Here is a 26,434-nt window from a genome sequence, read left to right as displayed (position 1 = left end):
AGTCTGATGAAGTCAAACGAAGTCCGATGAATTCATGAATTCCGATGAAGTCCAATGAATTCCAGTGAAGTCCGATGAAGTCTTGAAGTTCGAAATCCAGGTGTACACCTATTTTTTGAGTGGTTACCCCCTCGAGAAAAACTTAATGCATGTCATAGTTTAAATGATCATATTTCAATGTTGAAGCTATAATGCGCATGGTTAAAACAATTATAAATTTATAATTGGCCCAAAAAAATGACTATAAATTATAATTAAGTTATAGTACTTGCAACCATTTTTTTCTCTCATTGTTAGTATACAGTAAAATTCCACAGAACAAAAAGTACGTGAAAAAAAATATTTTATGAAGGCATAAGTGTATGATGCCTTATCGTATGAATTGAAGCAGTGTAAAACTTAAAGGCTTGAGTCGTTTAACAGAATGTTAAGAGAATATATAGTATTTAATGCTACTCAAATAAAGATTATTTGTAAAAGATATATTTTTAAATAGATTATGTATTCTTAAGAAAACTAAATAAAAAGTCATTTATTCATGTACTTTTTCTCTCTCTCTCTCTCCCTCCTATTTTATTACGTTTTTTCTTACATATATTCTGCTTTTTATAATATGGAGATAAATACTTTATACAAAGTATTAGCTGAATTAGACAGAATACATGCGTATCACGTAACCATCAATTTACATGTAAAATCATACAAATATATTGTTCGATTTAAAGCATCGTATCTTATGTATCCACATTCTGTAAACGCTGCGAATACTTGAATATATTTAGAAACGAAAATGAAGTTTTAGCGAACGTATCAATGCCACTTATGAAATTCAACACGCGCGTTATTACAGCAGATTCCATCGCAGACATTCGCCCCAGTGCAGCGTGGCGCGTCGCGACGCGGTGCGTCAATGTCCACGAGGTCTCGCAGGGCCACGCAAGGGTTGCAGCATGTCGATGTCGGTTAAACGTGAACATAGGAACTGGGAAGGGGGAGAGGAAGGGAGAGGGGGGGAGAGAGAGAGAGAGAGAGAGAGAGAGAGAGAGAGAGAGAGAGAATATACAGTGGAGGGAGTCGCAGCGGGGAAAGGACGCTGGACGTCGCGGCGCAGCCTGCCGCACCCAGTAAAGCGCCTGCTCCCCTTGAACCGGCAAAATGTATACCTGACGACGGCGACGACGCCGACGATGCTGTAGACGCGCATCATCCATGCTGTTGCTAGGCGCGTTGCTACCCTGTTCTTTCCGTCCTCGTCCGATCGTTGCACCGACGCCCACCGACCGACGCTAGGCGCTCCGTCCGTTCGTCCGTCCATCTATTCACCGATTCGTTTGCAACATCGCGACGTTGCGCGTCCATGGAACCTGGGGACCTTCGAGCAAGTCAAGGTCGCTTTGCGTCGCAAGGCCCGACCTGCAGGGGTATCACGCGGTACCATTACGTGGAAATCGCGACGTGAAACCAAATTTGTGATTTCAAGAGAGGATCATTGAAATGTTTACAGTGATTTTGAGAACGATTGGTATATGATAGTGGGAGATGATCTTTGCGAACGGATAAAAATTGATGGGGTAGTGTCCGAGGACGCGCGAAGGGTAATCGTGAGATTGAAGAGATATTCGAAAGAAAATGGAACGAAGTGAAAAAGAGATTGTTTAAATCGCTTAGAGCAGAATGCTTCTGACGAAATGATTGTTTCATTGAAAAGGAAGGTGAGATACGATTCGATTAAGATTCGTATAAAAAAATCTTGTAATATGTCTCGAAACTTTCTAACATTGAGAAAGCTCAGTAAATTTTTTAATTGAAAATTTTCTTATCAATTTAAGTGAATTTGGAAAAAATATCACTGTTTAACATTTTAAGTAAATCTCTTCTTGTTTCTATTAAAAACTTTATAGAGAAAAGGAGTTTCTACTAGTGATAAAGTTAAATTTTTTTTATTTCAGTTTTACGACTATAGCGATATTAAATGTGTGAGTAAATGTGGGGGAAGTCAAAGACTTCTGAGAGATCGTTTCACCTCTAGCGTCTAGCACAGGCGGAAGTATTCGGGAGGGGGGAGGGGTGGGTGGGGTTAAAGCTTGAATAACCCCTGACGATGAGAGTTTCATACCACGATGTCAAGGTTGTACGACCTTGGTCCAATAATTCGAACAGCAAAATTCTATAAAATCGAGCGTGTCATATAATATTCCTCATAACTTTTTTGTTTCATTAAAGATAGTATATATTTTTCGTATTTGCTAAATTTTCTAAGTTTTTAATCTTTTGGAGACATGAAATTTTCCATTTTAAATACAACACAGGCAAATATCTCGAAAAATGTGAAAAATACAGAAAAACGTTTTAGACAAAAGTTCTATGATCCGAAGTGTATGATCTGACAAGAGTAAAATCAATTTTCGAAGAAATTAACTTTTCAAGGTCATAAGATTGCTAGATATTTTTTTTAAATGGAATTGTATGTTTTTTTACATAATTCTTTTGCTTATTTTTTATATAAAAGTGTTTTATCAAAAAATCAATAGTTTACGAGATATTTTATGATTTACTCTGATATATTCGTACATGAAATATCGCATAAATCATTCATTTTTTGATAACTATATTTTAATACTATTTTATAAGAATAATGAGATAAATCAAAAGAAATACATAGTTGGTTTTAAAAAAATTATGCAATTTACAATATGCAACTGCATACCTTTTTTAATTATTTGTTTCCTTTAAAACAATTCAAACCATACTTTTATTTAAAATGTTTTTTCGTATCTTCTATATTTTTTAAAATATTTGCTAGCATCATTCAAAATATCCTGTATAATCGCGTCGTTAATAAAATCTGAAGATTTATGGTGTATGTTAACGGTTTTTTTTTTCTTAAAGTTTTTTACATCATAAATATGTTTATATCACAAAATCTTTTTATATCATAAATTCTGGATACTTAATAATAAAATGAATTCGAGAAAGAGAAAATATTTCTTGATAATAACATGAAATACTTATTTTATCCTTATCTTATTTTATGTTTATCAAATGTTAAGCAAAAACAAATGCTCGCGCGTGTTTTGAGCGTCAAGTGGAACGTACTCTTAGAATTCTCATTACAAAATAACCTCAAACTACTCGGTGTAACTTTGTAAAATTTTATGAGGATTAAACGAGATAGAAAGAGATAGACAGAACAATTTCGTCGGGTTTGTTATTGATTTTTTTAGGTATATACATATAAGAATTTATACAAATTTACAAGCGAGTCAGAATTATCACAAGAAGAATCCGAATGTCGTATCATAATATTAAAAGCACAAATATAACAATATCTAATTTAAAGCAAGAATGTAATAATTAATTGAATTAAAATTTTACCATAGAAATTACCAAATAGATAATTAAAATAATCGTCAATTAATTGAAATTATATCTTGAAAAGTAATTATTATTATATGCAATTGGGTATGACTATGGCTTGGAATCAAAATATCGGCATTCACATACTAGTCTGGCTCGATAGCAAGGGGGTGAGTTGCACTGCGGAGGTTGTTGGCTGCAATGACTGCGGATGAATTTAGGCGGTATCCCGTAGTTTGGGGTAGGTTAAGTAAATTCGTATATATACTTGTCCGCACGCGATTCTCTCATCGATATGAGACTTCTTAAGGAGGCAGCAAATCGTTTTTCAATTATCGAACATAGCTAACGATGATCTGTCTCATCTTATCTCACAATTTTACACGTTCGTTCAAAAGATATTTACGACAACTTTACTACTACCTTCTCTCTAAAAAGATCGCATCGCTCGTAAAATTGCAACAAAAAATCTAGATCGCACGCCATCAAATTAGCATGATACAACAAGAATACACGAAATTTATCGATTTAGCTGTTGTTTACTCGAATTGCTTATAAGTTATATCCTCGCGTGTACCATACGCATTTCCTTGAATCGATTTATGAGATAATGTAATATTCGATTTTTTAAACATAAATTAAAAATTATACGAAGGGAACAAAATGTGATAGTATACCAAAGTACGTTTTTTTTTTTACAACGGATGTTATACAGTATACATTCTTATCATTGCCAATTTATCTCAATCATGTCTACTACGTAGACGTTTGGTGATTGTCATATTTCCTCAAAATACTATTACAATCAGGTCTAACGATCAATATAATCGATCGCAGAATCAGAAGAACAAGACATCGAGAGGGTAGCTGAGAGTTATTGATCGAAGAAAAATACACCGGAAAACACAGTCCTCTAGTATACTTGAATATCGCCCGACTGTTTGTGCTTGAGTATCGATTCAGCGGGATCAGCAGTATGCGGTAAACGAGAGAACGAGCGCGAAATAGCAGTCTGTGAAAATAGAAGATCGATTCGGACATTCGTTTGATTCCGTCTTGTGCTACAACGATACTACTAATCGTTTGTACGACGAGTATCGAAATAGCAGTCTGTGAAAATAGAAGATCGATTCGGACATTCGTTTGATTCCGTCTTGTGCTATAACGATACTACTTTGTACGACGAGTCCTTTGATTTAATTGACAATCCAGTTCCGTCACAAAGAACGAAAGAGTGCGCATCGATAAAACATGAGCAGCTGAACTTTGATCACTCAGAAGCAGATGAAAACTTGTCTCAGAATCGTCGGGGATATATGTCTACCTGGATTGTCGCCCCATTCTGGTGATATCGTGTATTTCATCGCTGTGCTGTGTTCTACCGTGGAAACCGTCGTGGAAACAGTAATAAATAGTAGGTGGTGATAAGTGGTTCTCGTTTCGAATGAAGTGGTTTTAGGATGATGGTGGAGCGTGTCGAGGATCACCTCTTCATGTATCGACGCCCCGTCTACCGCGTCTTCCAATACCTCGAAACTACCGAGTAAGTATATCGGCCGAATGCATCTCGTCATTTCTACATAAAACAAATTTAATTACTCGTAATACATTGAAAACATAATTACGATAATTAGGAAAAAGAGATAATTGGTGTGTTTATACTAAGTTAGAAGTGCCCCAAACTTTCAGAATTAACTTATTTTTTTTATTGTGCTACATGTACACCGAATATTAAAATCGTATTATAAAAAAAAAACAAAAAAAAGATTTTTGGATCAGCTCCCATTTTGCGTTTTTTTTTTAATTTTTCTAACTGTGCTAGGTTATGCTGGGTTGTACAAATATTGTACTAAAGTGATACCTTTAAATAATGATAATAGAAGTTATATATATGACAACAAATAATTTATGACAATTCTGAATATAACTAAGGCTTACATTCGCATCAGTCATTCAAATAGCATAAAACTGCATACTTAAGTTGTGCTAGTCAAAAAAAAGTCAGTACAATCTTCAAAGTTCTCAGTACAAAGAGGGGGAGGGGAGGGGAGGGGAGGGGGACACTTTTGCGCGCGGCACTTCGCGCTCAGTTTCTCTATTCATAAATCGGATTTGTAGATTCGATTTAAACACCCTACACTGCGTAACTGGTTGTCACAACTCTATCTACATCGAAGCAATTTAGATTAACCAAAGAAGTTAGAATAATAAAATTTTGGTTAGAACAACACAATTTCTAAATAAAAAAGTAAAAACGTGTTTGTTAGTCGCATATCAACAAAATTTTGGTTGTACAAAATCTTGATTTCTAAAATTTTTCTCAGGCGAATCTTACCTCAGGAGAACGATGGAGAGGCCCCCACCTGCGCAATGTAGATCCGACCTTTTTTCCCCTTCCCTCTGAAAAGGTGCCTAAGGGCCCATTCTATGGAGGAGGTCGCTTCTTCACTAGTGACCAGAGAGGGTATCCTTTCTTGGATGCACGGGGGGGACAGACTATCGAGCCCAGGCAATGATCCGCCCGTGTCCTATCCTTCCCTCTAGCACAGGAGACAGTGTGGGGGTGCCCCACACTCCCTGGCCAAATGTCCCTCCCTCTCCGCAGTTCATATAGCAATTCCTTGATCGTAATCAAGACTCCTGCGTATGTCCTCGCCAGGCAGCGGAAGCACTGGAGGAGCTACGAATAGAGTCACTTCCACCCAATTCATCTGGACCCTAAATGACTCCGCAGCTCTAATCACTGTGCGGGTTGAACATTTTGCCCATACCGTCCTGAGTAACTGAAAGAGAGATCGCACAATTAGCTTGGAATTCAAAAAGAACTAATCGATTGTAATAGTCATCTGTTCATGACGTCTTCGTTAGAATCTTCACAAAATAAAAGATAGAAATATAAATTAGTGTGAAATTTATAAGTATATATTACATAATAAACTACAAAAGTGTAAAAAATTCTTATGAAATCTATAAGCCTATAGTGAAATTATTTTTATTATAAAAACTAAATCATATTCAATAAAACTATAAGAATGAGTTAAAAAATCATGGACATTAAATACCTTCTATATTTACGAATTAGAAATGTCCGTTGCAATCTGATGGAAGTTACAAAATGTAATGCTCTTGTTAAAAACTTTTGTATAGACATTATGCTTTAAAATGTTTGCTAACAAGTGACTACAAATGAAAAGACGTGAGACAAAGAGTCGTTAAAGGAAGGGGAGATTCAAGTCGTCGAATTAAGGGTCGAATTAAAGAATATAGAAACTAATTTATCAAAAAAACTTTAATAATATAATTAATTATCCCGGAAATAGAGACGCTCACCACGATTACAAAGTACCGTATCGCAAACATTATCATGAATAATTCAAGAACCAGTTCCTGATATGTTGGCCATAAAATGATTTATCCGAAAAAATAGTAAGCGAATTTCAAAAATGTTAAATGCGATAACTTGATACACATTACAGATATCTATACGACTGCATTTGGAAACATCACCCGGGTGGCCCAATGTATCGTTTTATCCTTGTTGTTTACCCAATGTTAAACAAGGATAATACACAGTAGCACTCAGGTGATGTTTCCGAACGCAGCCTTAACTGATTGTGAATCGACAGAGTGGTATTATGTAATTATGTGTGATATGCATAAGTGTTGTGTATCTGTACGCAAAATGATTAAGGCGGCCATTTTTTGGTTCATAAATCGAACATGAGTATAAGTGTTATTGTAAAAAGGTTGTTACGTTTGGGAGAATATTGGTTGGACAATGCTTGGGATTTATTAACGGTATCTATGTTTATTACTGACTAATCCATACATTTTACGTTATTTTACACAATTAAGAATTTGTACTTCATTAATTTTACTAAATTGTTATTCTTTTGTTTCTCTGCAGACAGCGAAATAATGCATCGCATTTGCTGTACACGCGGTTAGAGAGGAGACACATTATTTCTACAGAAATTGCGATAAGAATAATTCATGTGACTTATGCAATCCCGTGACAATTTGTTTCACCCTGAAATACACTCACGTTTCGATTTGCGGGATATATGAACGTTACATCCCGCGGCTACAACGAATGCAATCGTGAATTCTACCGTGCTATCACAGTAGGAGCTCGCTCTTGCGAAACCGAACGATGCTTCGAAATGTTACCAGGGAACTGTCGCAAAAAATAGTAAAAAGTCGCATTAGAACCACAGAGATGCGGCGAGACAAATTGGATTATTGCATGTCGTTACATCCGTTACTGAGCAGATCGAGTCACGATTCCCTGCTAGATGATAATCGCGCGGATTAATAACGGTTGAAATCACATCGTGAGCGGCAAAATCCACGCGAATAGATATACTTATTATACTGTTCGACAATAAAAACATCAGAACGAGACAAGTAGAGTTTATGATGTTGAATAGGAATCTGGCTTCCAAATTGTTCCATCACATTACAATTTTGAGAAATTTACATTTGAAGTCGCAAAAACGGCTATTTTTGCATATTTTATGTTATATTATAACTATGATATGTGACATGCTGGAGAAGTTTTATTGCAATTGAAATGAAGTATATTAGGACCCTCAATCCTCAAAAGAATTTTTTAGCCTATGGTTAATTAGATATTCATAGTTAAATATAGGATCTATTATTAAAAAGTGAATTAGGTCATTAATGATTTATTAAATAGTTTTCAATTATGTTTATGTTACGTCTTGTCGTCCGTATAAGCAAAATTTTTTTGTTATATTACGCTATATTTTCTTTTGTAATTCGAGTTTACATCGTTCTATATGAATTGCTTATTAGTTTAATCGTTTTGCGTGAATATCCTGTGTAAAAAATTATTAGAGGATAATATTCAATTAATCGTATTGGCTCTCGATCGTATTTACTTAAAAGAATAACAAAGTATAAGATAATTTTAAGATCTTTTATTAAAAAAGACGTAATGGTCATAACGATCAAAGCTAGATCTTTAATGCTTAAATAATTCAATCTGAATTATTATATATAGGTATAATATACATATGGTAATTCAGATTGAATTATTTAATATAACACTATGGTCGTCTAAAAATGAAAGTTGTTAGTTGTTACACTGAAAAATATGACGACCTCAGATCTAGCTTATGTTAGCTATAGTTTTTAAAAACAAACTTTTATAAGATACATTGATCTTTATTTAGCTTGTGTAATGAGCGGTTTGGTTGTTATAAGATAATATACATTGACGCGCAGGAACTTCCATAAAAAGTCGACCCTTTTGTTTTTTTCTGTTCTCCATGTAGCCATGAGGGGATGAGTACTGGAGCAGGAGATGGAGGTGCAGGCAGTGTAGGTGTTCAAAACAGCGGCGGTGGCAGGAACACCCCGCCGCATGGCTCGCCTACCCCCATGGACAAGGCGACTTTAAAAGTCCATCTTCCCAATGGTAAGTTATTTCATCACCTCATTGCAGAATTCGTTGCATTAGGCGAGAAAATAGAGGAACCAATTGACGAAACATCCAGAGCCGATATATCGGCTTTCCGGCAGCCTTAAGGTTAATAATCAATTTTTCTAAGTAAAAGTCTAGTGTACCTACACAAGAGGCTAAAGGAATAGGTCGTAATCTTTTCTTATTAGGTTTAGGGATAAGAATCATATTAAATTCTCTCTCTGCATCAGAAAAATTACCACAAAACACTATCTGAATAAAGGAAATGAATAGAACTTTAATCGTTGAAAGAGGTAAAACAGGAAAGAAATTAACATATTATTATAATTAGATCAGGACCCGCAGCACTTTTAATTTTTAGAGAATTTAAAAAACGTGACACGCCAATTTTAATATAGGATCAATTTAATAAGTTCTTCAATTTGAAAAGTAGTAAAAATTTTATCAATTAAAAGAATATTTAAAAGATTATCAAATTTATTAAAACATCAAGACGATTACCGGTAATTGTCTCTGGCCGTAATCTCGTTCAAAACTCGTTAGTCAACATAAACTCGTTTTTCCATTCTTTTTCTTTACTAATACTATTCTAGACGCGTACTTCGAATTTCCAGGATGTATAATTCTCCGGGCTAATAAACCGCTTATAATTTCAGTTTTTATTGATTAATTTCTTTTTTTACGAGGTGAGTAAGAGTAAATCTATATCCATTATAAATATCATTAAAATCAAAACATGTATGTTCCTAAGAAGAAAAAAGACAAGTAGCTTTATATTAATATTGTTTTTCAATACTGCAATTCAGGTGGCTTCAACGTCGTCAAATTCGGTGATGCGATCGACGTTAGAGGTATCATCTCTTTGGTAACTAGTCGATTAGCTGTTGGTACTAGACATTATCGAAATCTGTACGCAATGAGGCTGCACCATCCCGGATCCGGAGAGAGTTATTGGTTGCATCAGGATACAACGATGTATCAGGTATAAATCGATATATGTGAGTCACGTATCTGGCATATATTCTGTTATATTCTGACACATTCTGTTTCTTTCAATTTTCTCAATGTATCTATTGCTCAGGTCCAAGAAAAGTATGAACGAAAGCATCCACATTGCGAATGGAGGTACGAGCTCCGAGTACGTTATCTTCCTCAGAACTTGAATGATCTCTACGAGAAGGATAAGGTCACGTTTTACTATTATTACGATCAGGTATGATGATACGTCGATGAGTAATTTAGCAAGATGTTTAACGTTTTAAAAATAAATGACAAATTGCATTTATCTATATACTTAGGTACGAAACGATTACCTGCTTGCTAACCACTCCACACTGGATCAGGACGTCGCGGTTCAGCTTTGTTGCCTAGAGATCCGTTATTTTTTCAAGGATATGCCGCAAATTGCTCTGGACAAGAAGAGCAATCTGGAATACTTAGAGCGTGAGGTAATTTTTCGAAACAACAAATTTTGCCTATGAATAACTCGATTTCACTTGCATATTCGCATCAATTCATCCCTTTCACTGTACAAAATATACGAAACGAATAATGTCTATATTCTGTCCACAGGTCGGTTTACATAAATTCCTGCCGCGCTCCGTGCTGAATGGGATGAAACCGAAAGCGCTCCGAAAACTAATACAGCAACACTTTAAAAAAGTCGCAGCGTTGTCCGAACTGGAGTGCATGTTCAAATTCTTTGATCTGCTGCGGGCGCACTATCGATTTGATCAGGAAAGATTTATATGCGCATTAGGGGTAAGTAATGACATATCGAGATCTAGCGTATATATTTTTCTGATACAAATGAAAAAGTTGTTAAACGATAAAAGTGTAAAGAATTCATGCCCATTTGTAGAATTTATTCACTTTATGTATTAATCATACCCAACATCGCTCGTACAACTTCTGTTCTACAACTTACAGTCAAGCTGGTCAATACCTGTAGAACTAGTCATTGGACCGGACTTGGGTATATCTTACATGGCTCATCGAGGCGGAACAGTGGTACATTACACGTTTTATATTACATACATATACTTTTTACGTTACACATATTTTGTGTAATATATATTCCATATAGTTTTGAAAATAAAAGTAGCATAATTCTATGACGAGTTTTTCGAAATAAAATTTCGATTACAGCCAACTAGGATGGCAGAATTTTCACAAATACAATCCATCCAAACGTTAGTGTCGGATTGCAAAGAACACGCGAAGGCATGCATTAAATTGAGAGTCGCAGGCGCCGCGGAGACTCTCAGTATTACTTGTTCGAGTCTGGATCAAGCGGAAAGCCTTGCGGATTTGATTGATGGCTATTGTAGATTGGTCACAAGCAGTAATACTTCATTGTGGAATAGAAAAGGTAAAAATAAAAATGTCATTGTTGCAAAAATCTAGTAAATATCTTTAACTTTTTCAATACTATTAAGAAAAGATACGCATAGTATCTCTAAAAAAACTATTTCATAAATTATATACTTGTTCTATTAACGTTAATAAAATATATTAAGTTTCTTTTTATTCTATATTTGCAAGCTGGATCATGGAAGAATTATCCTTGTCCATGCAAAGGTAAAACGAACCAAAAAGGCATCGTTTTATACATGTTTCTGTATTTTATAAGAACGAGATATTATTTTATTTACACGCGTATAAAATCCAATTTTATTTATAGATGCACAGCCACCAAAATATAGGCAGGATGGTGCTAGCAGTCCAGCGGAGAAGAACTCGAGTAAAACTGGAACAATCTTGTCCGAAGATTATGCAGAGATTGTCGACGAAGAAGGAGATTATTCGACGCCAGCTAGTAATTGATATACTGCATTTTTTTTTACATTTTGAAATACATGGAGAGATGTTTAAATGATTAATTTTCTTTTGATTAATTTTCTTTGCAGCTCGAGATTATGAGATAGTTCGAAATCAAGTAGAATTAGGCGAAATCATAGGGGAAGGACAATTTGGTAATGTTCATAAGGGATCATACAAAGGAAGAGATGATCAAACTGTCGCTGTTGCCGTCAAGACTTGTAAGGTTGATGCAGATCTTGCCACTGCTGAGAAATTCCTCGAAGAAGCTTGTACGAAAATTCAATACAATAAATTATGTATTCATTATAATGAAATAAAGTATATAAATATCTATTTCCGAGATAATAAATTCAAATTTTAGATATTATGCAGCAGTTTGAGCATCCGCATATTATCAGATTGATCGGAGTTTGTTCAGAAGCACCAATTTGGCTTGTAATGGAATTAGCCAGACTCGGAGAAATGCGTGCTTATCTCCAGTCTAATAAACATCGTCTGGACCTTGCCACACTTCTACTGTATACTTTCCAATTGAGCACTGCCCTTTCGTATCTCGAAAGCAAGAAATTTGTGCACAGGTACTTACTAACAAACAAAATCTATTTATTATTCGAATATCACAGTTCATCATATTCTTATAATTAATCGTTTTATTGCAGAGATATTGCTGCAAGAAACGTGCTAGTTTCATCGCATAGTTGCGTTAAATTGGCGGATTTTGGCCTTAGTAGATGGGTAGAAGATCAGAGTTATTATACCGCGAGCAAATGTAAGCTACCAATTAAATGGATGGCGCCGGAAAGTATAAATTTCCGAAGATTTACCACTTCATCCGATGTTTGGATGTTCGGTTCGTTTTTTTTTTCTAAAGCTAATCATGTTCTATAAAAATTGCTGTCTCTTAAAAGACACGTCAATGAAACATGATTGTTATTCCAGGTGTATGTATATGGGAAATTTTGATGCTAGGCGTAAAACCATTTCAAGGCGTGAAAAATAACGAAGTAATACGCAAGTTGGAGAACGGAGAGAGACTCGCACTTCCCAATCATTGCCCGCCACGATTATACTCTTTAATGTCTCAGTGTTGGAGCTACGAACCTAGTAAAAGACCAACATTTAAAGAAATTAGAGAAACTTTACAGTGAGTATTTAAAGTGTTTGTCAAACTGTAAATGTTTTTTTTAAAGTTATATTACATGCTCTTTTAAATCGTTACAGTGAAATTTTGCTAGAAGAGAAACATCAGCAGCAAGAAACTATGAGACGAGAAAACAGAAGAGTTCAAGCCATGTCTTGGGGTATGTAGAAAGTTATCTACAATAATTATATGGCTCTATTTTTGAATAAAATGTGTACATGTTATCCGATATCGACTATATCTATCAATCCGTTTTATAGGTGCAGACGATGTGCCGCCACCGAAACCGTCCCGGCAACCACAAAATACGACGGAGCAGTCGCAATTAGCGGCACCATCCACGTACATCGTGGCGCAAAGTCCCGAGGTTCTCACGCAACTTCTCAAGGACAATCAAGCCAGAGGGGTATGTCCCTCCGTGTACACGACACCCGCATCTCCCTTCAACACCCTGGCGGTCCAATTTCAGGATGAGGATCAAGTTCTAACAACCGCCGTTGTGTCCGACTTACCCTTCTTTGACCCCGTGCTTTCCGAACCGCCATCCATCACAACTCAGTCGGGTGATTCCATCCTGTCTGACATCAACTTAGACTCCCTTGATTCCTCGGATAACACTCTCCTCATGTCGAGCCTGAGCATTTCAGACACGGCAGTGCAGACGCAGTCGCCCGCCGCCAACCGAAAGCAGCAGAAGGTTAAAGAGATGCAAAACTTGTATGCGGTTAGCTCGAAGGTGGTTGGTAGCATCACGGGGGACCTGTACTCCCCCGTGCAGAAATTCTCCGTGTCCAGCACCGTTCCGTCGCCACCCGCGACCGCGTCGGTCGTGTCAGCCGCGGTCGCGGGCAACACCTGTGGCGAGATATATGGACCGGTCACTAGTTTCACCCAGAGCTCAGCTATCGTTGGTAATCTCAGTCAAAGCGCTGGTTTAGGTGATAATTACAATGAGGATTTCGGGAATTTCGATCCTAGTAGTTTGGGCAGCAGTATTATAATACCGAATAGTAGCAGCCAGGCGCAGTTTGTTGCGAGTGGTTCGCATGCTCTCAATCAGTCAATTAATTACGGTAATTTCACAACTAGTAATAACATGAGCCAAGTATTTGGTGGCGGTCAATCTACGAATCAGAATGTTAGCGGCGTGCAGAGTGTTGGCGATAGTATTAGTAGTGGCGGTGGTGGTAGTAGTGGCGTTGTTTACTCTCGTAATATTAGCTTGGCGAATGTAGGTAGTTCCGCATCAAATTCGGAATGTTTGTATGGTCCGGTACTCAAGTTCCGCGCACAAAACGCCCAACCACAGTTGGCCGTAGCTGCAACCGTGACCGCGACTGAATTGAAACCCGCCGGCGCGGTAGGAAATTACGGTCAAGCCGGAAGAAGTAATCTAGTAATGCAGAATCTACAGTCGCAGCCAATGTTTTCACAGAATTATCCGCATCAACAGATCTATTCGAATATCGCTCAAACGGGACAACAGTCCATGTATCTGCTACAAATGCCTCACATGCAGAATATCACGCGGCAGAATGTCGTTTCTCAGGCGGTGTCTCACGCGATGCAACACACGAACCAACAGTCACAGTTAAGTGGTGCCAGTCCTATTTACACGGCCCATGCCACGTCCGTGTCGGTGGTCCAAGCTCAGAAGGTGCACATGCCAAATTATACTCACCAAGCTCAGTCGGGAATTAGTTGTCAGCCAGTGACTTGTCAAGTAACCGGCACGAATCATTCGGCGAACATTGGAATAATGCAAGCTTCTTCTGTTCCATCGCACTCTGTTATGTCATCCTCGGCGACTCAGCAGAACATCCATTCAATTCCATCCGCGTACATGGTAGATCAACAGCAATCAAGTTTCCTCGGTCCAGTTGATTATCAAGTGCACGCTAACATCGGCAATGTAATGACAAGCCTGACCGGTACGCATCAGCAACAAATACCGCAATCTCAGATGGTTAGCGGCGTCGCGAAGGCGGCAAATATATCGCAAGTCGTGACGGGCGTCGCCAAAATCACCACCTTCGTGACACCACAAAAGCAGGATGAGCAGTTGACAAGCTCGACCGACGGCACTCTCTCTGGCTCTTTGATCTCTTCTGCTGTCAGCGACAGCACCGTGTCGTCTAGCAGCTCGATGACAGAGGAGGCACAACAAGATCAGGTTTGACCATGACCGCCTCCTAGGAATGTGACAAACACGTCTTCTGTATTTTTACCACGTCACGGTCTTGTTTTAGTTTTTCTATCTGGTCCTCAACACTATTGCATCACATTACACCTTAGATACATACACACACACACGCACACACGCATCAAATGTATATTAATATTACGTGCTTCTTTGGTGTATGCAAGATACGTACGCACTGGTTCGCAAATGAATCTTCTACTTTGTCGCAATGCGATCGGAGAAACTTATTTTTTAGCAGAAACCTTGACTTGCCGCTCAATAGGTTAATAATTTTTGCATGAGAGAATGGATATCACTGATTATTACAATAATCATTTAAACTGCATGTATATAGCGAGTACGCGAATGCACTACCACTGTTTTAAATTTATTTTATATCTATCGAGAAATATGCGTCTCTTTAATTTTTCCTGTACATACGTTTATTTTATACTATCAAGAAAGGATTGCAACATATAAATAGTTACAAAATTATCCCATTTGTGTAATATTAGAAAAGAACTTATAAATGTCGGATTAAAAAATGAGTCACACTTTTAACGTAATATCATTTTTACTGTGTGTTTTAGAGAAACGTCCATTCACAACTATTCGATAACCTAACTGACAATTTTAATAGTGGCATTGATGACGAACAAAAGCTACTGGAGCAACGGTTATTGGAACAACAACGACAGTCTGAAGAGGATAGTCGGTGGCTCGCAAGAGAAGAAGTATGTTAAAAAAAAATTCCGTTTCAAGTTAAAACCGAATTAGCATGCAATTTATAAAAACTGAAAGATGTACTTATAATTGTATATAAATATTATTAAGTACACGAAGATTCACTTTGATTAAAAATAGGATCTCAGTCTAACTTCTACTTGCAATTGTTTTTTAAAATTTATTGTTAATTGAAATGTTCTAATCTTCATTTTCCTCTTGACAGAAACGATTATCGATTGCTACGAGTGGTGATGAAAGTGCTAGTCCCACGATTCCACGATCAGTTACTCAATCACCGAGCCACGAACCGCATTCTGCCTATACTGGCTCTCTTGGCTCGGACAAGAATTCCGATAAAGTCATTGTAGTAAAGGTAAATTACACATAATGATTTTATCAATCCAACGTATTCATAAATTATTTTTTGTAGAAAATGGAACCTACACCTACAGCAGATTTAGACAGAACTAACGATAAAGTATACGACTGCACAACAAGCGTTGTTCGTGCAGTTATGTCATTATCGCAAGGTAAGGATGCAAATCGAAAAAATAAGTAGTGGCTAAATACACAGTACAGTAGCTAAATAATATTGTCAAAAGAATACATTGTAATATACAAAACAAATGAAAATGTGAATTGCAGGTGTTCAACAGAGTAAGGCTGATCAGTATTTAGAATTAGTACGTAGAGTAGGTATCGAATTAAGAGCATTATTATCCTCTGTGGATGTTTTGGTAGAAATTTTGCCAATGTCCGCGCATCGTGAAGTAGAAATGGCGCATAAGGTATTAAGTAAAGATATGGCAGAACTTGTGTCTGCCATGAAACTGGCGCAAAGTTATAGTGCCACTACATTGGATGCTGAATATCGGAAGTAATTATTATTTTGGGATTATCTTAAGAAATTGATACAAAACATTGAGAATCATCGATAAACATTACTATTCTTATTTTAGGGGAATGCTTTCTGCAGCTCATATCTTAGCCATGGATGCAAAGAATCTTTTAGACGTAATCGATTCCATCCGTATTCGTTATCCATATGTAGATAGTCAGATTTGCCAAAGGCAGAGCAATGTTGTTAACAGAACGCAAGAATCCACACCCGAAAATCGCATTCGTTCGAGTCAGTCAGGCGAACAATTTCTGAGGAGAAGTCAGTCGACCGAACGACAAGGAACGACCTTCAGACAAAGCCAAAGTGGTGATTTATTACACAGAATGGGTCAATCTGTAGATCGATCTTTGCCGGTAAGTTATATTTTTCAATAAGATTAGTAACGAATGACGAAATAAAGTTAAATTAAAAAAATATTTGCTTACTCAGGGAAGTCAATCCGACTTCAATTCCGGCAACAGCTTAGAAAGAAGACACAATACAGTTACCAATAGCCTTGAACGTAACTCAACAGCGAGAAGACAAATGGCCACTAACAGTTTAGAAAGAAAAAGACCCTCATTAGCATGTAATGTAGGGCCTATAAATTCTGTTAATTGTTTGCCTATGGTGCCAGTCACTTACAATTTGGTTCAGACTGCGAGTCCCGTCATACATCCAACTCAATCGATTACAACGGGTGTTAATCAACAGACAGTGTTTACGACCAACAGTAAAGTTACAAGTGAGACTTCGATAAATGACAGCTAACAACGAGATGTCTTGAATTAAGGTAAATGATAGTGAAATGCATTTCTTCATATAAACGAGACGATTATTTAAATGATTATTAATTTTAAATAATTGATTCCAGGACTTTGAATCGTTGCTTGCAATTAGTATGTATATAAGTAGACGATATACTACCAAGTTACCCGTGTGTACACATCTACACTTCAATACTTTAACAACGGGAAATCTAGGGTACGTTCCACTTAACGTTCGCAACACTCGTGCATCACTTCATCCTTGTTTAACATTTGATAATAACAAAGATGAAATAATGCTCGCGAGCGTTATGAATTCCAAGTGGAATGCACGCCTAGTATTTGTGCTTTTTAGCTCTTTTTAACATTCAAATATTGACATTTTATCTAAGCGTACTTATAGATACGATAGTATTCGTTAATTATAAGCGTAGGAAGTTTATCACTACAGAATTTTAGTCACAGCTATAATGAAATCATAACTCCAAAGGATTTAAGATTATCGTTACTATTTGTTATATATAATGATGGCATATACGAAATGACGCAAAGTTACATTGATCCATAAAGATAAGAGTATACGCCATTAATTTTATTAACATTAACATTGACGTTATTAAATGAGATAAAGGTCTCAGATTTAATGACGCTATTCGTATTTATTCTGACATTGCACATGATATCGCATGTTTCAAAATTTCTTGATTTTATCTGCGTCATCTCGTATAATCAAATGATAATGTATACATACGTACAAACATTTTAAAAGTATGTATGTATATATTATATATTTATGAACATATATTTAAATATAAACAATATTTTCTTTTCGAGCAATACTGCGCAAGAATATAATTTCTTGTGAAACATAATCAATGTTGTTTTTAACGCAAGTTCGTAATTTCGTAGTCTATTCCTACTTAGGAATATTACGGGCAGTAATTATAATGTAAAAAGAAGAACTGAATGTGTTATTTTTATTTCATATAATTATTCAATGGTTATACTAGTTTGCGATATTTATATATGAAATGTTTTATTAAAAGCAAAAACCATTTTTTAACGAGTTTAGTTCCTACAAGGTATTTTTAACAAGTTCCAGTTTTGCATAAGTATACCATTAATAGCTCATCAATACATTTTGCAGTGATGTATTCATACATAAGGTGCATTTATCAAATACTTTGTACAGTTTGTAACAGGGTTGGCAGATTTTTGCCGAGTGTCGTCGAAAGGATCACTGACTACATTTACACGGCACCCTTAATCGAGTTTAATAACATCCGTAGTTATGAAACTGGCCAATCACAATCATTCCATTCTCCCGAGGAAAAGCTGTGATTGGCCAATTTCATAACTACGGATGTTATTAAACCCGATTAAGCGTGCCCTGTAGCAGAGCTCATTATACTGGCGTAATCTGTTAACTAATTACGCCGTAATCTATAAGAATTGACCAATCACAGTATAAGGGGAAAATAATTGATTATTGGTCAATTCTTACGGGAGGGCTCCGATTGCACACATGTATCGCTGATTGGCCAATTTAAAAATAAAATAATCTTGTTGGCAAAACAGTGAAAAATTACTAGGCACTACTTGATATGAGTGGTGTGTACAATCAGAACTGTAGGCAAACGGGATCCTCCCGCACTAAGTACGCACTAGTTCTGCCAATGAAAAACGCTATCATTCTGCTTATCTACTGCGTGCAGGCAACACTTACATAAGGAAAAGTGGGGAGTTAGCAGTTTAGTATAATGATACAAATCTATGAACCTTGCATTGTTATCCAGGGTTACCAGATTTTTGGCGACTTTTGCACTGCATGACGCTGCATTGGCTACGTCTGTATTGCCAATGTAACACAAAATAACCCAAAGTATCCCAAAACTATTTATACTAGGCTATATTGAGCTGTATTATATTAGCCTGTTACGCATATAAAATTTGAATATTGCAAACTTATAATTAAAGTCACCATCAGCTAAAATTTGTTTTAGCCAAATTGCACCTGGGATTTATTCGTAATTCGGATAAATGAATATCCGGATAGCTTTAAATCCGAATCAATCTTGAAGCCCTACAGCCCTACTACTGATTACTTTCACAAACGCACTTACTGCACTTTGGAGTGTTGCGTGTCTGTGACAGATTTCCTAACCTGAATAGTTGTCAACTTTAACCTGAACGATTAATATCTCAGTTCGCGGGACAGAGCGCCGCTTTTTTTCTGCTAGACTCTTTTATTTTATGCAAAAAACGCGTCGAATAGCCTAATTTCATTGACTTTTATGAAAAAGCCCGTCTCCTTCATAATTACCTGAACTTGATATGGAGTCTGCCGGTCTGTTGACGAAATCAGCCGATAAACGGTGATTATTGTTAGAATTTTCTATATATTTTTTTAATATCAATTTTACAATGTTTCTTCTTGTTAAGGAACGTTCGCGTTAAGGAGAATGTTTGCGAGATCTTGGAATTGGCTGGGATTAAAGAGTCTGATTTAAATACCATGACACAATGTCTATATTCCATGCAAGATCATCAAGTCAATAATATGATATTGTTGGAAGTAGACGAGGATATATTAAACGGATTAAACCAGGGAGATGCGTATGTCTTTCAAATTTTTGTGATTTTTGTTTTATAAAATAGATCCTTAAAAATCGAGATCTTCTTTGAACATTAATATTGCAATTCTTATTCTGTAAAGTGATTATAAATAATATAATTTTGTAACAGTAGAATATCATTTCGTGGTAATAAACATGACAACGCTATGCTATGTACACAAACTTGTACCTATGAGGTTAGAGAGGCAGAGATATCCAATTCATGGTTGTTGGTACCAAACTTAAAGCTGGGTAAGACAACAGATATCGAAGAAGTTGCAGAACGAACTATAGAAAGACATAATGTAAAGAAGATATTTAACTTATACTACGAGGTGCTTGTAGTATTCTATATTTGAATGGTGCGTAAAATGTTGAATTGTAGACAAAAATTAATATAATCTTTCGTGTTCACAAGGTGAAAGAAACCAAACCTGATCTGGTACGTTTATCAAGTCTGCTTAAATCTTCTTCTTTCAATGGATTGGAATACGAATCTACTATAGATCGAAATACATTATACAGTTGGGAAAGATTACAAAATGAGTTACAAGCTAGTGATCAAGAGTTAAAACAGGCTCTATCGGATTTCTTAATAGCTGAAATAGATGGTTTGTAATAAAACTCTCTTTATTATATTAGACCATATTCATTACAAATGATATCATCTAATTTAAAGACCTTTTTATGTTAAGGTTATTTGCGTCTGATATCATTTGACATAGAAGCAAGAAGCTTGGATCTGATATTGGATTATTTTGAAAGACAGTCTTGGGAACTCAATGAAGTAGATAAAGAGAATACTTATCAATTTTTAAAGGAACTTATTTATGAACCAGTATTTAATGTTATATTCAAAAGGTATACAGAAGTAAGCACAAAAACAAAGGATGACGGAAGTCCATTATATAGGTATATACATTATTAACATATTTTATAATAATTAATGTGAAAATTTTATAAGGAAGATGTCTTTCAAATGTAATATCTTGAAAAGGTTTGACGAAGAAAAATGCTGTACAGCGATGGCAAAAGTTCTTCTTGCTACTTCTCCTGTTACCGAATATAAAGAATTTATGAAAGCGTGGAACATTGGAACTCCTGAAAGTATGTAATTGAGCTAGGAAATTGTAATGATATATAGTTTTTTGAACTTATAATTTTTTGATGTTTTAGAAATGCAGCCAAGAGAAGAATATTTACATGGATCAGCCCTTATAATGTATAATACTTCAAAACTACAGAAGGAAGTCATATCTTGTCCAGAGGCAGACTTACCCAACAACATTCACGACAGACTTAATGAACTTTTTGAAATTAAAGCTAAATGGACTGTTAAAGAGATAACACCTTATATTATGTAAGTAAATAAAAATACAAAGGTATTATTAATTTAAATCTTATGTAATTATTTCTTTTAGTCGCTTTACAAAAGGTATAACGAATGTTAATGCACTTTTAACAAAATATACTAGATGTTCGACAAAAAATGGGATAAAATATTACGGGTCGAAACATGGTAAGTGATATAGTGATTACATTTGTGGTATGCATTCAATCGTCTTATAATAAATATTGATACATATGTTTTTGATTTATTATATTGATGCCAGAGCAATATTTCAGAATTATCTATAATGTTGAAACGATAAGTGTAATTTATTTAGTTGGTGATTATCATATATGTATAGTTTTACATTTTTTTACACAATTAATAAATAACTTTGTGACGAAATAAGATTTTATATATATATATATATATTTTTTTTTTTCCATTTATTACCTTACTGATGTAATAGCCTCATTATCAGTGATATATTATTATCACTCATTCATCAAATAAGTATAATTTAAGAGCTATAAGAATTTTTTAATACTGTATTTTCTTATGTTGGTATTAAAATAAGAAAATGGAGTATTAAAAAGTTGATAAAAAATCCTAAAAAAAATTTTTAGAACTCTATGAGAAGAAAATAAACAATTTTTGTCTCTTGCAGTTTTTCTGTAAAATTGATAGTATTTGAGTAAAAAAATTATTAGGTGTTAACTTTGCTTCCGCCATTTTCCCATAGATAGCTTTAGCGGTAAGTGGTCGAAATAAATAGATCATAGACGTCATACAATAAACTTGGGTATCTGTCAACATAACCCCATAGAAACATTAGTCGATTTGTGTCTGCATCATAAAGTTATTCTCGATTGAAAATGTCAGTTTACGAGTCAAATTCTCGTTATTTGCGGGAGGTTTTAATTGTCTGCTTCAATATGAAGAAATCTGCGGCTGAGGCTCATCGAATGCTCTCAAATACTTATGGTGAGGCCGCTATTAGTGAAAGAACGTTATTTAATGAAAAATTGTTATTTATTAAAAATCTTTATTTTTATTTCGAATTTTATTACCGCTTATTTAAAAATAGAACAGGATATAAATTTTAGTTTACATCAAATATTTCTTCTACATACGTTGACTATATTAAATAGATGCATTTTCTTTTTTTTGCAATTTGATTTCGAATTCGATCGTAATCAATGATCTCGAAAACTATTATAGATATCAAATTTCGTAACTAAATTAAAAAACACTTTCATATTTTAACTAGCTTTTAGGACTTAGAGACCATGCGATGATTCAACTAAAACAGAACAAGTTAGAATGGTTTAATTATAAATTAATAAGATTATTGAGTGAATTATTAAGATGTTTACTTATAGCGAATTTGATTGGACGCACTCAATGCGCACTGGTGCACATTAAAGCCATCGAACACAAAATAACGTAATATTTATACATAAATATAGAAATTGATTAAATCCTGAAATACTCGATACATTTTATTGTACTATTAGGTAAAATATACATTTTATAATTCGAAATATTTGCATTTCACTTTTACATTAAAATTAAATCAGTGTACAACCGACAACGGCTTTAATATGCACCAGTGTGCACTAGTGCTTTCAATCGAATTCGTCATTAGTTGTTAGTAGATATACTATATTATAGAATTTGACAAATTTCCAATAGTTTTATTTGACAATTAGCATGGACTGGAATTGAAAAATTATGTATAAGTGAATTTATTTTAAACGTTAAAAAGGGCTTAATAAAGATCGAAATGTTTGTTTACGTACTGATAAGATTGTTTTAATTTAAAGTTTTTTACTCTTTAACTTCAAATTAATTTTATATGCATATATTAACTTATTTTAGCTATAAGAATATTTTATTCTGACCAAGTATCAATTGCTTATCATTCTTATAACATTAGTGAATGTTAAACATTTATATCTTGTTTTAAATTTTCATAACATAATTTTTTTTGTAAACAACATAAGTTGTTTTTGTAAGTGTAGGAAATACTTACTTTTAATTAATCAAAATAAGCTCCACAATTTGAACAGCGTTTTGTTCTTAATAGCAGACAACAGATAATTCCGAGAGGAAAGAAAAAAATCGCACAAAACAAGCCAAGACATGTATAATCATCTTCCATTATTCCTATCTGTTTTAGGTTTAAATGTTATTAACTTTCAATTTAAGTATAACCAAAACAGCGATAATATTTGAATAAAAAATTTGCATACTCTACATGCTGGACAGCCGCCAACTACAATAATTTCTGGAACAATGATTGCGGTGGAATGTGTAGAGCCATATGATGGAACATGGCTTCCTTGATAGCCAGGTTGATAGCCAGAATCGATGTTGCTAGGATAGTATCCGGGAGGTGGTTGCCATTGTGATGAATTCACTAGTGATAATGATTTATTATAAATATATAGTATGAGATAATATTAATATTTACAAGTGAATCACTGTCACTTTCCCTTCTTTTTCCTTCTCCGTTTTTTTCTTATTTGAAAAAGTGCACGTTAATCTCGATAATCGATTGAAGTTTATTGCAATGCCAATTGGTTCTCTCGCTGCTCTTACTTCGTGAGTAGTACGACTCCCGGCCGAAGTAATATTTTTTGCAATAAATTTATTTACAGTTATTTAAAATCAATAATAACTTAAATATACATAAATTTCTTTAATTTGCGAAAAATAGTTTATAATTAATACAATATTTAGCGAATTATTTGCATGAATCGAATTATGAACAAAATGGACGCGTCAAATATGCTGCTGCTGGAGATTTTGCTCGTTTTCGATTATTTGTCTCTATAATTTTCTTGTTATTGATGTAAAACTTTTTCAATTTCTGCGCCTCTCATTATGCTGTCTATTACATATCGTTTTCTCATTTTAATGTATTGTTATACTTTATACACTTTAAATGTCTTCCGTATTTTATATCAACTCTATTATAAGTGTGAGAAATTATCCCATACAACATAATCCTAAAGAATGTCCAGGGAACGTCTACATCAGACACGTCCTCAAGACACCACTCGGAGAACTGTATATTCTGTGGAACTTATTTTAATAAATATACTTAAAATATTACCTATTTTGATTTTACTTCTCTTTCATGGCATTATTTTTGGTTTTTTATGTTTTTAAACATCTTTGTTTTGACATATTTGCGTAAAAACATTGAATTTTAATTTTATTTCTTTTTTATGATATTATTTTTTATTCTTTTCATTATGTTTACAATATATATACAAAATGGTTTTGCATTTAGATTTTTATCATTTGACATATCGCTCACGAACAGCTGTTTTGAACCTCATTATCAATTTACTCTTTATTGAATATAGTCATATAACATACCGTTTTGATATGATAATTGTTAATATTTTACTTTCACTGTAATTACTGAATTAAAGTGATATCGTATGCAATCTTGATTGCAGTAAATGAGTGTAATTAATTCTTTCACAATTACTTAGCTTTGAACTCAAAGTACACATTAATTTGTCACTTTATTAAACAAAAGTTTATTTGATACAAATATTTTATAATATAATTTCTATTCAAATATGGAAATTGAAAAGACTTATCTGCTGCATACTAGGGCTGCGTTCGGAAACATCGCCCGAGTGCCCTTGTATATTGTGTTTTATCCTTATTATTTATTCAATGTTAAATAAGAATAAGATGATACACGAGGGCACCCGATTTCCGAACGCTAAAAGGTGCGTTTAATTGATGATTTTGAGATTTGGATCGCTAATAATGGCTCGAATTGAACTGAGAAATGTCCGAACATTTTTACTAATTTCATAGTAATAAATATAATTTATTCTTTCTTTAGAGAGAGGGGGGGGGGAATTACCGTGCAGAAAATTGTACCCTCACTTTCTCTTATTTTGTTATTGCGTGAATTATTAATTTCGAGAATGGGAAAATCGGCGCCAACCAAATGAAATCGACAATTATTTACGCGTAGTCGCGGAAAGGAAAGAAGAGCATTTCTAGACAGTATAATTTAACCTAAAAATCATGACGCACCTGCTGGAGCTGTTGCGACAGAATTAATATATGGCGGTGGAGCTGGTGGAGATGTTTCGGGCTGCTCGGGCACTTTCAACGACTGTGTCTCCATAATCAATTCGCTGTTTTCATTTGTTTTAATAAGTGTTCAATGCGTCATGAACATGTGATCATTTCTATAATCTGTAGGAAACATAGAGAAGGGATCTGTTTTCTGTTTCTGCAGTAAACTGCACTAGAACTCTCTTTCTCGCTTTCAACAAATGTCAAACATATACCTTTCTCACTTTAAGTTTCAAAAGTATATGTGTACACTAGTTCTCTCAGCCCATATATGTAAGGGCCTGCGCACAATAGAGGAACAGGAATTAGATATTAAGATTTCAACCTATCAGAAACTGATTACATCGGAATATACGATTTCTGATAGGTTGAAATCTTAATATCTAATTCTTGTTCCTCTATTGTGCGCAGGCCCTAATACTCTTGTATTGCTAACGCCACTTAAAGGTGCTTTTCATGCTGACGCTCGACCACAGTTAGAGGCTCTGCACAATAAAAGGAACAGGGAACAGAGAATAAGGGCCATTCCACACAAACTTGCAGAGTCACATAACCATATGCATAAAGCAAATTATCCAATCACATTTCTGTCATAAAGCCAAGCGTAAACTACGATTGGATGATTATCTTTATGCATATGTTTATGCGGCTATGCAAGTTTGGAATGGCCCTAAAGCTGGAAACACAATAGACACAGGCATCAGGGAATAACGAGCCGTCCAATCAGAGCTCTGGGATATAATATCGAACTTATATCCCAAAGCTCTGATTGGACGGCTCGTTATTCCCTGTTGCCTGTGTCTATTGTGTTTCTAGCTTAAGAATTTCAATCAGAAGGCCGCATTAGCGATTTAAGACATTACTTAAGACGATCTTAAAATAAGAATCGACTATGAATACCGGCCTTAGATACGGATCGCGCAGTCCATTCTCGATATCTTTGGTCTTGAATATAAGATCTGAGTATCATTCATGAAACTTTTTTCCTAGGATGAAAAGTGAAAAATTTCTCCATTAACTTCACACACACACACACACACACACACAC

General features: G+C 35.0%; 3 protein-coding genes across 6 annotated transcripts in view; 2 read left to right on the top strand and 1 right to left on the bottom strand.

Moving 5' to 3' along the window:
• The window catches only part of Fak (protein tyrosine kinase 2 Fak), a 30,908-nt gene extending 12,902 nt beyond the window's left edge, over positions 1-18,006 (top strand). The window contains exons 1-23 of one of the 3 annotated variants that reach the window (XM_018517360.1): positions 4,518-4,900; positions 8,658-8,800; positions 9,613-9,788; positions 9,888-10,019; positions 10,105-10,254; positions 10,379-10,567; positions 10,736-10,816; positions 10,955-11,177; positions 11,351-11,386; positions 11,490-11,624; positions 11,716-11,898; positions 11,991-12,207; positions 12,289-12,479; positions 12,569-12,773; positions 12,851-12,930; positions 13,031-14,943; positions 15,543-15,686; positions 15,902-16,051; positions 16,109-16,208; positions 16,324-16,555; positions 16,638-16,932; positions 17,009-17,351; positions 17,433-18,006. In XM_018517360.1, the coding sequence (XP_018372862.1) occupies positions 4,818-4,900; positions 8,658-8,800; positions 9,613-9,788; positions 9,888-10,019; positions 10,105-10,254; positions 10,379-10,567; positions 10,736-10,816; positions 10,955-11,177; positions 11,351-11,386; positions 11,490-11,624; positions 11,716-11,898; positions 11,991-12,207; positions 12,289-12,479; positions 12,569-12,773; positions 12,851-12,930; positions 13,031-14,943; positions 15,543-15,686; positions 15,902-16,051; positions 16,109-16,208; positions 16,324-16,555; positions 16,638-16,932; positions 17,009-17,329 (5,379 nt within the window). In that variant the 5' untranslated portion in view covers positions 4,518-4,817 and the 3' untranslated portion in view covers positions 17,330-17,351; positions 17,433-18,006. Of the gene's footprint in view, positions 1-4,517; positions 4,901-8,657; positions 8,801-9,612; positions 9,789-9,887; positions 10,020-10,104; positions 10,255-10,378; positions 10,568-10,735; positions 10,817-10,954; positions 11,178-11,350; positions 11,387-11,489; positions 11,625-11,715; positions 11,899-11,990; positions 12,208-12,288; positions 12,480-12,568; positions 12,774-12,850; positions 12,931-13,030; positions 14,944-15,542; positions 15,687-15,901; positions 16,052-16,108; positions 16,209-16,323; positions 16,556-16,637; positions 16,933-17,008; positions 17,352-17,432 lie in introns of those variants that run through there. The other 2 variants (XM_018517362.1, XM_018517361.1) reach the window with 2 other exon arrangements.
• A 1,213-nt stretch (positions 18,007-19,219) lies between these two features.
• On the top strand, positions 19,220-21,656 carry LOC108767448 (sister chromatid cohesion protein DCC1). Of its 2 annotated transcripts, none has more exons than XM_018517357.1 (8): positions 19,220-19,700; positions 19,768-19,941; positions 20,074-20,275; positions 20,359-20,551; positions 20,636-20,852; positions 20,938-21,047; positions 21,117-21,300; positions 21,362-21,656. In XM_018517357.1, exons 1-8 carry the CDS (start codon positions 19,660-19,662, stop codon positions 21,465-21,467), a joined length of 1,227 nt encoding a protein of 408 aa, XP_018372859.1. In that variant the 5' UTR covers positions 19,220-19,659; the 3' UTR covers positions 21,468-21,656. The 2 variants fall into 2 exon arrangements, with proteins under 2 accessions (XP_018372859.1, XP_018372858.1); XM_018517356.1 differs by having other exon boundaries at positions 20,071-20,275.
• Positions 21,657-22,344: 688 nt separating this feature from the next.
• Positions 22,345-25,605, bottom strand: LOC108767450 (brain protein I3). Its single transcript, XM_018517359.1, has 4 exons — positions 25,342-25,605; positions 23,526-23,692; positions 23,306-23,443; positions 22,345-22,573 (listed from the first exon to the last, which is right to left on the bottom strand). The coding sequence occupies exons 1-3, from the start codon at positions 25,433-25,435 to the stop codon at positions 23,312-23,314; spliced, it is 393 nt and encodes a 130-aa protein (XP_018372861.1). The 5' UTR covers positions 25,436-25,605; the 3' UTR covers positions 22,345-22,573; positions 23,306-23,311.
• Positions 25,606-26,434: the final 829 nt, after the last annotated feature.

This window comes from Trachymyrmex cornetzi, unplaced genomic scaffold (genome assembly GCF_001594075.2).
Source record: "Trachymyrmex cornetzi isolate Tcor2-1 unplaced genomic scaffold, Tcor1.1 scaffold679, whole genome shotgun sequence".
In the NCBI taxonomy this organism is placed as follows: domain Eukaryota; kingdom Metazoa; phylum Arthropoda; class Insecta; order Hymenoptera; family Formicidae; genus Trachymyrmex; species Trachymyrmex cornetzi.
The sequence above is the reverse complement of the archived record's forward strand: the minus strand, read 5'-3'. Positions and strand labels throughout refer to the sequence as shown.

Coding starts and splice junctions, on each gene's coding strand:
- LOC108767448 (XM_018517356.1), top strand. CDS start 19,660: ATGGAGTCTGCCGGTCTGTTGACGAAATCAGCCGATAAACG. Junction 19,701..19,767: donor ACGAAATCAGCCGATAAACG/GTGATTATTGTT, acceptor CTTCTTGTTAAG/GAACGTTCGCGTTAAGGAGA. Junction 19,942..20,070: donor GGATTAAACCAGGGAGATGC/GTATGTCTTTCA, acceptor ATTTTGTAACAG/TAGAATATCATTTCGTGGTA.
- LOC108767450 (XM_018517359.1), bottom strand. CDS start 25,435: ATGGAGACACAGTCGTTGAAAGTGCCCGAGCAGCCCGAAACATCTCCA. Junction 23,693..25,341: donor TGTCGCAACAGCTCCAGCAG/GTGCGTCATGAT, acceptor CATTATCACTAG/TGAATTCATCACAATGGCAA. Junction 23,444..23,525: donor GCGGCTGTCCAGCATGTAGA/GTATGCAAATTT, acceptor AACCTAAAACAG/ATAGGAATAATGGAAGATGA.